The sequence below is a fragment of the Thrips palmi genome, unplaced genomic scaffold, assembly GCF_012932325.1.
Source record: "Thrips palmi isolate BJ-2018 unplaced genomic scaffold, TpBJ-2018v1 HiC_scaffold_3, whole genome shotgun sequence".
Classification (NCBI taxonomy): Eukaryota; Metazoa; Arthropoda; class Insecta; order Thysanoptera; family Thripidae; genus Thrips; species Thrips palmi.
Window position 1 is genome coordinate 13,415,081 of NW_023144630.1, and position 11,038 is coordinate 13,426,118.

An 11,038-nucleotide genomic window follows, 5' to 3' on the forward strand; every position below is an offset into this window, starting at 1 on the left:
CATGACCCAGTTTTCCGGAAAGTGCAGCTGTTTTGCTCCAGGAAAATGCCAGTGCGAAATCTCAACAATCATTTGACGCCTAAACCAGTATGGTTAGACGTTTTGGTCACAGCACATTTAAAATTTTCCGGGTCATTTTCATTACTGATGTGAACTCCATTTGTAGAGTCAAATAAATTACTTATTCTCTCACAGAATTTGGCTGTGTGAATGGCCTCCTGTGGCATAGCGTTGAGCATGGTCATCATTGTGATGCCTGTGGCCACCGGTTTGCTCAGGAGTTGCTTTGCCATTGCAACATTCATTTTTTGATATGGGCCAGGGTTCAGATGGGCTTCAGTCACCTTCTTGGCCAACCTTGGATGGATCTGCATATCAAATCTGATAAAATCATCTATGTATTGCTTTTTAACCACTGTGCCATTCTGAAGATAAAGTAAATATTTTAGCAGTGCATTCCTGAGGCACTTAATCAGATGTGACACATCAGAAACTGAAAAAATCTTTTGGCCACCAATGTAGAGAAAAGGCCTGTGGATCCGGGCTCCCAGCATTTCCAGAGCTGTTTGGTTTTTACCTAGGCCATCAACAAGAATGCAGCGCACCCTGAGCCCTGTTGCTTGCACACATTGAACAGCTTCTAAAAATAATTGGGCAAAATCAGAGCCAGTCAGTTTTCCACTTGAGGGCCAATAAGCAATGGGCTGCTTCCACTGGTGATATATACTCCTTACTAGAGCTATCATGACCTCATCAGAGGGGATCAGACGCCTATCACCATTGCCCAAATCCACCACACCAACCACCTGGTCCTTAACATGGTCATAATAAAACGCCTTTTTGGCAGCTGTTTCATCAAAAATAATTATTACATCTTTATCCATGTCTTCCATATTTTTTACTCTTTCTTTCAAGGGCTCCATTAACAAAGGATTGAGACCAGGCTGCAGGTTAAACGATTTTGTCACTTTTCTAAGCGTTTTTCTGGTGGGCTTGATTATGGGAAAGCTATTATAGCTGCTCCGCCCCTTCTTGTGCATGCCCAGAAATATCGCCTTTTCGTCGTTCGTGTAGCGCCTGGCATTGGGGTGTCGTCCAAAATTCCTCACTTGGCACTCCAACATTTTGTAAAAAGATGGAGACAATTTTTCTCGTATCACTTCTAGGGCATTATTTTCCAGCGTATTCTTCATTTCTTTCACCTCTTGACACTTTGCTTTGTACTTGTGTTGCAGGCTTCGATTCCTCTGCAAGTTCTTTCTGGCAACCTCAAGAAGTGTGTCCACAAGAGGAGTTCTCATAGAAGGCGGAACTCTTGGGGGAATGAACTCAAGACCCTTGCGACGTTTGGGTGGCAGTGGTGTTGAAGCAGCTGATGGACCCGGATCTGCAACACAGAACAACAATTTATAAGGTAAGCTAAGAGTAAAAAGACACAACAATCTATTTCATTCATTCTTTTAAAGACTTGGTTTAAAATTTTAAAGTAATTTTTTTTTTAAATGCTCACTTACTGGCTAGGTCTTCTTCAATTAATATTGGCAGATTGTAGTCATGATCAGTGATAGCTGAGACTTCTAAGTCGACTTCAATATCATTCATGGAGACATCTAGTCACCCGTCAACAAAGAGAAAATAAATTAAAATTTGAGCCATCTTAAATTAAACTAGCCTCATAAAACTATGCATTAAAAAAACGTTACCTGATAAATTGTCCTGTAAAGATTCTTTGGAAAGTTCTAAATTAAGATTATTAATTTGGTCATTATCATTCTCATGACCTTGTCGATTAAATAATAAAGAGGTATCATTTATGGATTCTGTCAGAACAATTCCAGAGTCATCTGCATCAGTTCCCTGATCTGGCGTATCATTCACAACAGCTGGAAAAAAAATTGCACACTGAAAGCTGATGCGAAGGAAGTGGTAATAATGAGAAAAGTTTTGTCAGCTAATAATAAAATTACCTTCCACAGGCACCTGAGGAGTCTCGACAGAGGGCTCATCTGGATCTAAATCATCAACAGAAGAAAGAGTTGCTGAAGCTGTGCGAGAAGTTTGAGAACCTTCAGCATCATCAGAAGCACTGGGAGGAGCCTGAGACAACAGAGGTTTTTCTGGAAGAAAAGGGCGAGATGTTGATTAATATGTCAGAGTCTTCAAATTATAATTTAGCGGCAAAACTTTTTAACATAGTGTGATGCTCTTCATATGTACCTGGTAACAAAAGAGAGGGCACAGCATTCCACTTCAAAGTTTTCGACCTCGAGTTGTTGTAGTCTTCCTTTCTGAAGTGTGCAGAGCACACTCGAATGGTCTTATACAACACTTCTTCGGATTTCCCTGCATGCACTGGATTTCCTAAGCACGCCACCCAGTCTGATGCAAACCTAACATGTCAAAAATAATTAATTGGCATTGTTTGGTGTCATTGTTATTGGTCAAGTTTGGTACTCTGAAAATTTTTTAAAAATCTTTTATTTTGTCTTTTTTGATTTAACATATCTTCTAGGAAACTTACTTGTTTTTTGGGACTCTGTGAAAACTTATATTCTCAGTACTTGTATTATTCTTGCAACCAGAGACTGCACATGTAGTTCCCGATGAGCGCACCATCGTGCCCCATCCACTTGTTTTGGAATGCTGGCAGAAGATATTCTCACCTTTCTTATGTACTATGCCAGAACTTTATAAACTAGTTTAAGAAAGTAGAACAAATAAACAGGAAAAATTGAGTTCCTCTGGTTCCTCTTTCCCTTGCTCTGTTGCCTTTGTTGCCACTGCAGGAGTGCCACTTTACTGCTGCCGGCGACAGTAAACACGTAAACACGGCCGAGTGCGAGAGAGACAGGAGACGCGGGAGACTGGGGCACGTGCAATGGGTGATATTTAAATTTCCCGCCGCCCTTTCCAAGGTGTTTCCGCCTCTGTTGCCAACATTCCCAATGTCATGTCTCATAGAGTTGTCTGTGGTGAAAACACATAATTGCTCGTTTAGGGGCACAGAGCATGCTTGTTTTAGCATTTCTTGTGTTTTTTAGGTGTGGTTTATGTGATTTTTTTTTTTAGTGATCCCCCCTGATTGTCGATTTCTGTGCAAGTTCATCATGGTCACGTTGGCCCGACAGGATCTGGTAGGCATGACGTCACAAAGCGCCTGGTAGCAAGGCAAAACGCCCCCAGAAGCACACCGCCCTTTTTAGTGTTGAGTTCCCCCCCGCGGTCCGTACCGGGAAAGGTCAGTTTAACTGCACGCTCAGACCTATATGGACTTTTAAGCGGTCTTGCTACCGCTTCTAGCTCTGCATCCGATCCCACTTCCCATCCCCTCCACCCTCCACCCATCCATCCATTCAGCGCGCTGGAGGGGACTGCATGGTGTGTGGTCGTCTGTCGTCGTCCTGCGCCGCCCCGCCGCGCCGCCTCACCACGCCAGTCCCCCTCCTCCCTCACAGCCACCCCCTCCCCCCTTGCCCCTCTCTGCCGCTCCCCTGCCGGTCCACGGCAAGACCGCTTTGCTAAGCTTGCCTTGGCGGGAAATTTTTTTTCTCTCTTTCTTATAGCGGTTTTTTAGCAAACGTAAAAAGTACTATTTCCTTCTTAACTATGCACAATTTTTATCGTTTTAGGGATATAATGTCAATAGAGCATATAGAAATTGAAAAATACATTGCAAATGACATTAAGTCCGGTTTAATGGACTATAAACATTTTACAAGGTAGGTTTACCCAGACCGCGTCTTGTCGTAACAGGGTTCGCGATGGCTCGCGGCCAGTTCCTCCAATCCGCGCCTGGCGTACCCACCTGGCCTGCGGCGCTAGCCTGCCTTCGGCAGGCATTGGCTAAGCCAATTTGGCTTGTCCATTGTCGGATACTTCTTACGTGTTGCATGCGGGGGGGCTCCCCCCCCCCAGACCCCCCTTAATTCTAGGTAGAGTTGCTTCATCTAAAGAAAACCCGATCTTGACCGTTGTCACTTTTTAACTTGTCGGGGCTGGGGGGCTCCGCCCCCAGACCCCCCTTTTTTCAAGACAGAGGTGATTACCTGCAGAAAACCGATTTTTCGCCGTTTTTTAGGTGTTTTTCGGCTATAAAAACTGAACCAGTTGAGGGAGGATCGTGAAATTTCGCGTGTGCCGAGCCAAGAACATACCTAAAAATCCTGCAAAATCTCAGCCAGATCGGCCGAGCCGTTCAGGAGGGGTAGTGTACACCACACACACACACAGACAGACAGACAGACAAAACTTTTCAACCGCACTGGAGTAACGGGCTTCGCTATCGCTCAGCCAACAACGAACAAAATAGTGAATAGCCAAAGAGAAAATAGTACATATTACGTTTGCAAAAAACCTTTATGGCAAAAGATAAAAAGTCAATACGAGTCCGAGAGTGTGCGCACCCTGGATTGTTGCGCTACTGTCGTACATGTGAGAACCGAAGCATCATAGGGTCGCCGCCCTGCTGCGCCTTCTGAACGAATAAGGCGTATTATTTTCGAACAAAAGTGAGGCTACTTAAGCCTTCTTGGATTTCCGCTGTATCCACCATTTGGTTTTACTGGTGTATGCAGACGCCCTGCGTGGTGCGCTCCACAAACTCGTACCGATTGCGCGGCGTCATTCCTGCTTCTCTAAACAGGCCATCTCTGTGTATGTCTTTGCTGGTCGTCCGACACATTGCTGAATCGTGGTGGTTCCTTGTACGAAATAGAAAGAGTGTTGACCAAAATCGTTGGACGAGACTCACCTTAATTTCACTTAATTTCTGGTAAAACTGAATCGTCCGTCACTAAATGCTTGATTCAAGTGCTTAATGTTACGTTGGGAGGTGTTACGCCAAGGGGTCCCCAACCGAACCGACGAGCGTAATACACCGATTTAAAAGTGAACTTAGACTTTTTGAGAGTGTAATGCCTTGGAACTTTTTTGATTTGTGGATTCTTCAATGACTTTCTGACCTTTCAATGCCTTTTTTGTCTTTTGAAATTCCTTCCCCAACAGCGTTTACTTACTTTTCTCATTTTTAAAGGGTATTTCGTATACAGTCAGCTCTGGTTAGCGCCCCGACAACCGGGAGGCGCCGAGGGCAGCTAACCAGAGGCCGGGCAGGTAGGCCCGGCCGACCCGGGCCCGGGGGATAGCCGGTAATCCCTCGCCGGCCAGTGGTGGTGGGGATGTCTCTGGGACATCTAACCAGGGGCCAACTCGGGACAGTTAACCAGAGCTGACTGTAAGGGAGAGTGGGGCACCTCCTGCCACTTTTTGGATTTTGTCTCTGGTTTGCGTTGTTTCTACTTGGTGACGAATATGTGTAGTCAGAAAACTTCATTGATCCTTAATCTACAATAACCCGTTGATAGAAACTAAAATATGACACGTTTATGTAGAGTTATCTCCTACTCTAAGCACCTCTGCAATTGGCAGTAGGTGCCCCGGCCCGGGGCACCTACTGCCAGGGACAGGGGCACCTCCTGCCAAGGGGCGGGGCGAGTATTCCCTGGGAGAGTGGATGGTCCTTGAACCTAAATTTTGTGGCCAATTGATCATTTTATGGTGATAAAATCATTACTGGTCAGAAAGACGAGCTTCTCGTCGATTTGGAGCTGTTCAAACATATCCTCAGTGGTGCAGCGGTAGAAAGGCCAACCCAAACGTGTTTATTTGAAAATCAAAGCTGTTGCAATGTCAAAACAGGTATTATCCCACTCATATTCACGTTATTTGTTCCCCGAAATCATACTGGTGCCCTCAATAAACATGAACTCATTTTGGCATGAAATTTTTTGCCAATTAAGGCGCGGGATCACCCTCCGGAGTTGGAGCGTTGGGGCCGCGCGGGTCCGGCCCCCGCGCGGGGTATAGCGAGGGCTGCTCCGGTCAATACTCCGCGCACATCTCCGTTGCTAAAAGTGTACGCACTCTCCGAGAGATAGCGCTGTTAGCGGTACTCTGTCAAAAGCACCTTGCCTATTTTGTCTCCTTGCAAAAGCATAGGCCAGTGCGTCCCTTTTCCTCTTTTCTTTCATAATTTTACAGCGTACCTGTGTACCTGTCAACTGTCCGTCAGCAAGTGCTCGCCCGGGCGAGGCTCCCCACCCCTCCCTTTCTGCAGTGCGCTCCCCGCTGCCCCTCTTCCCCTCCCCCTCCCTCACCTCGAGCGCGCGGCGGCATGGCAAGGAGACCAAGGCGACCAGGCGAGCCAGGCCAGACGGGCCAGACCTGTGGCCAGACGCCCAGCAGACGACTCCTGTCACACAATAGGAGGATAAAGCGGGTAATGCGGGGGCGACTGTGCTGTCAATATGGTTCAGAGTTGAAGTTGTTTTTGTCGCTCGCCTCCAAGAGCGCTTCATGCTAATCTCTAGCACATAAGTTCAATCTGCTCCGTCAATTTCCCTTTCCCGAGGACTGAGGCAGTGAAATTGTGACGCTGTATCAGGTGTTTGTAGGAATGAAAACGCTTGCGGCATAGTAAAAAAATTTATTTTATTCGGACGGCAAGGCACTTTTATACAAAACAGATTGTAGCAAGATGACAACAAAGATCAAATAGCTTTGTCCTGAAAGCATAAGTATGTACAACTTTTATTTTACATTTCAGTGTCCCCCCCCCTCCCCCTTTTCCCCATCATGCTAGTATAGGCGAAAGACACCTCGACAGAGAGGGGCACGGCACGCGCCACGAACGGGCCACATCAAGGTGCAATAATATCAAATAAAGTAAAAGCCAAATGAGAAGAGAAAGTTTCATCAGTCTTCATCGGAATCATCGTTGTGTTGATTCCGTTGCTGCGCCTGTATGACATACTGAGGTTCACGTGGAGCACAACCCCTGATTGTCCGGCTGTCGAGCATCTCTGGTAAAAGGCAATCATAATAAAAATTGGTAAGTGTCGGTTCAAGTGTCCTGTTCCAATAATGTCTATCTCTCTGGATTCTGAAAATCTCCATGTCTGTGCCTGCAATCAGAACGAGGTCGCACCATTCCCGACCCGACAGGGCGAGCTGCATTTGAACCTGTACATATGGCTTACTGTTCTCATTTGGCTCAACGTCAAATTTACTTACAACATGGACTTTTGCTAATTCTTTACGGGACATCTTTTTTTTGAATTTTAGGACACTGCGAAGCTTTTGTCGTGTATCAGGGTGGCCAAAAGTTTGCAAAATGGTTCTTCCGTCTAATTTTGAGAAATTTTTTACCTCGATGAGCCCGTCCGTGCCGACCAAGCCGTCGGGGCTGGCACCAAGGTGGGGAAGTTCGGGGCGTATGAAAATTCCGCACTCCACCACCTTGGTGCCGCGCAGCGCCTCGTACGCCTTCTTGGCATCAACTTCGGCGGCATGGCCCTTCTGTATTTGTTCCTTTTTGCCAATGTCAGGCCCGTAGAGTATTGCCTTGACAAGATTACCCCGGCAAGTGGTGTCTCTCTTGCTCATAATGTCACCGGCCCAACAGGCAGTCACTCGGTCCTTTCTCAGAGTCTTGTAGTAGTCGTTGTTGTGCTGCCCCACTGTCTCCACCGTTGCTACCCTCAAAGAAGTCGAATCGTCCGGGACTTGGTCGCAAAGTTCCCCAATTTTTAGGTCTATGCGTCGTTGCAGCTCGTCGTCAGAGACGTCGGGTTGTTCCTGCAGTACCTGTTCCTGTGTCCGTCCGTAGTGTTCGTCAGGCGCACCGCCGGGGGCCCGCCGCCGAGGTACCCACTCACCGCGTTCCCTCGCCTCGCGGTCCGCGAGTCGCTTGCTCCGCAACCGTTCGTTCTCAACGGCCCTCGCGCTGAACACTTTCTGAGCCACACTGCCCAGGGGGCTTCCCATCGCGGCCTCCCACGCGACGAGGTGCCAGGCAGGTCCAAATAGGTAGGCCAACGCCGCGGCATAGCAACAATGTTCATAGAGCCAGCCAGTGGACAAGTCCACCCTTTTGCCTCCTGTGAGCTTAGCTAGTAAGGACATAAAACACTCACAGTGATTGGTGGTTTCATTCAAACGGAGCTTGGCCGCGTTGTTCACCAAAGTCTGGATTGCCGCACGCACCTTGCTCAGAACGTCTGTCTTTGTTGCTATGTCCACATTGTTGGGCTCGTCAGAGTCCTTGCGATCGCAGAAAGCGCCGCACTGTGAATGCTCCCCAAACACGTGCATGGGGCCGTTCCACAGGTCGGCGCGCAGTTGGTCCACACTCTGGCCCACATTATTGCGGATAGCCCCTCGTGCACCACTAGTGAGGCGAGGAATCAGCGGCTTCAGCAGGACACGACCCTCTTTGTCACCATTCGTATTTTTCGCGATGGCGTGCATTCTGGAAGTAAAGTTCTTCACAGCATGATTGGCGCACTCGATCTTCTCGCAAAATCGGCCTCGAGTCGTCTGCTGCTGAATCCTCGAGAACACACTTGCATCGCCATCGCCAACAATATACTTAGGCCAGACGCTATGCTCCTTCTGAATGAAATTCAGCCCCCTAATGATAATGTCAGCCTCCATGCCCGTAGACGGCCCCTGATAATTGACAATGCAATCATGAGGACGCGGCTCCTCCTTCATTTTCCTGGCCTTGATACACAACTGGCAGTACTTATTGTCCACCCCCACATAGAGTGGCTTCTTGGTCCGGGCGCCTATGATGACAGCCTGTAAAACAACAAACACACAAATTGTTATATCGCTATCCCCAAGACTGCACAACGCCGCCGCGCTGCGCGAGTACCGCAGTGCCGCGTCGAACCACGGAGCTACCTGTGCACGGCGCGGCGCCACGCCACCGCGCTGCGCGAGTACCGCAGTGCCGCGTCGAACCACGGGGCTACCCGTGGAAGGCGCGGCGCCACGCCACCGCGCTGCGCGAGTACCGCAGTGCCGCGTCGAACCACGGGGCTACCCGTGGAAGGCGCGGCGCCACGCCACCGCGCTGCGCGAGTACCGCAGTGCCGCGTCGAACCACGGGGCTACCCGTGGAAGGCGCGGCGCCACGCCACCGCGCTGCGCGAGTACCGCAGTGCCGCGTCGAACCACGGGGCTACCCGTGGAAGGCGCGGCGCCACGCCACCGCGCTGCGCGAGTACCGCAGTGCCGCGTCGAACCACGGGGCTACCGTGGAAGGCGCGGCCCCACGCCACCGCGCTGCGCGAGTACCGCAGTGCCGCGTCGAACCACGGGGCTACCCGTGGAAGGCGCGGCGCCACGCCACCGCGCTGCGCGAGTACCGCAGTGCCGCGTCGAACCACGGGGCTACCCGTGGAAGGCGCGGCGCCACGCCACCGCGCTGCGCGAGTACCGCAGTGCCGCGTCGAACCACGGAGCTACCTCCAGACTGATTCCGAGAGTCGTTTTCGTCGCCCTGTCCCTCTCGCACCTGTACTGGACGCCCCACGAGTGCGAGAGAGACAGAGCGACGAAAACTACTCTCGGAATCAGTCCGCTGTGCAAGGCTCGGCGCCACGCCACCGCGCTGCGCGAGTACCGCAGTGCCGCGCCGAACCACGGAGCTACCTCCAGACTGATTCCGAGAATCGTTTTCGTCGCTCTGTCCCTCTCGCACCTGTACTGGACGCCCCACGAGTGCGAGAGAGACAGAGCGACGAAAACGGCTCTCGGAATCAGTCCGCTGTGCAAGGCACGGCGCTACGCAGCCGCGCTGCGCGAGTACCGCAGTGCCGCGTCGAACCACAGGGCTACCCGTGGAAGGCAAGCACCATTGGAGTGGAACTCATAGATGCGGTGTCTGTTGTTTACTTACCACTCCAGATTTTGCCCCATAGCCATGGCCATACGTCCGGCGACACCACCCCCCATCCACCTTGACTGTGATGAAGGGAATTCCCTGGTCGACATCGCCCGCCTCTTCTGCTAACTTCTTCTCCTCCGCGATTGCTTTCGCGCGTTCCTCCTCATGAAGCTGCCGCCAAACCTGCGAAGTCATCACTCTCCGTGAGACAGTGCGCGAGAAAAGTTGCTAAATTTGGAGAAACAACATTCATACACTTACCTTCCCTACGGCATTGATTTTCTTCCTGAATGTATTTTTTGACGGTACCTTCACGTTTAGAACGGCCATTTGCTCTTGAGCCTGCGCAAAGCCTACTCCTATGCTTCTGGAGCCCCAAGCTAGCTGCTTGTTGATGTCGTCTCCAGGCGGCACGGTGCGTAGTTGCATCACCTTTTCGCATTGGTCACATTTGAAGTAGAAGACGCCAAGCATTCCTGAATCCTCTACCTTCAATAGCTTCATCTTGCCGAACTCGCACTCCCTGGAATGGTTCATGATGGCAGTATGCATGCGCAGGACGTGACCCATGTCCACGACGTGTCTTGACTCAATTATGCCAAATTCATCAGTTGGGTCCCTCTCCACATTCAATTCGCCCAACTCGTCGTCACCCGGTGCGGTCCTGCAACACGTCTTCGCGGTTAGCGTCCGGTGCCTCTCGTGGGGCCATGTGGGGGCGAATAGATAGACGTACCAATGGGGGTCGTCGACGTCCGCGGTCCCGTCGCGGACGGCGTGGCCGGTGGCGGTCTCGGCAGGGCCCTGATTGGGAACCTCGGCGGGGTGCGTGGCGCGGCCCACCGCGGTTTCCCATGCATTCACAGTGTCCAGGATACGGCGCCGTATTGGTGTGTGCTGCAGCAAGGTTTCACTTGCACTTCTTTTTTCTCCTCTCCTGTGAAAATGTAGACGTACAAGTAATAAAAACACATCCAGCTGCTTGAAAAAAAGAGAAACCGCGGTTCCAGGCCACAGGCACGCCGCGGCAGCATTGCTCTGACAAAATTCCACGCACCTTGCAGGAGCAGTAGTTGTTTTGAATTTCCTTCGATTTTGACGGTCGTAAACTCTAGTTGGGCGTTGGCACGACAGAACAGTTGGTGAATTTGTCACATCAACGACGGCGCCCCGCCGCGGTGACCCAATATCGACCATTTCAACATCTGGTTCTGGAGCGGCAGCACTGCAAAAATAAATAATTACTGAAATACGTGATGAGTAGCGAACGCGGCATAGCGCGGGTCCCTTTGACGTCGAGCGCTT

The 11,038-nt window shown here is 50.3% G+C and overlaps 1 protein-coding gene across 1 annotated transcript; it reads right to left on the bottom strand.

The window, feature by feature from the left end:
- Nucleotides 1-6,399: 6,399 nt before the first annotated feature.
- LOC117648117 lies at nucleotides 6,400-10,354 on the bottom strand. Its single transcript, XM_034390355.1, has 3 exons — nucleotides 9,995-10,354; nucleotides 9,746-9,916; nucleotides 6,400-8,640 (listed from the first exon to the last, which is right to left on the bottom strand). The coding sequence occupies exons 1-3, from the start codon at nucleotides 10,301-10,303 to the stop codon at nucleotides 6,754-6,756; spliced, it is 2,367 nt and encodes a 788-aa protein (XP_034246246.1). The 5' UTR covers nucleotides 10,304-10,354; the 3' UTR covers nucleotides 6,400-6,753.
- Between the last annotated feature and the right edge of the window lie 684 nt (nucleotides 10,355-11,038).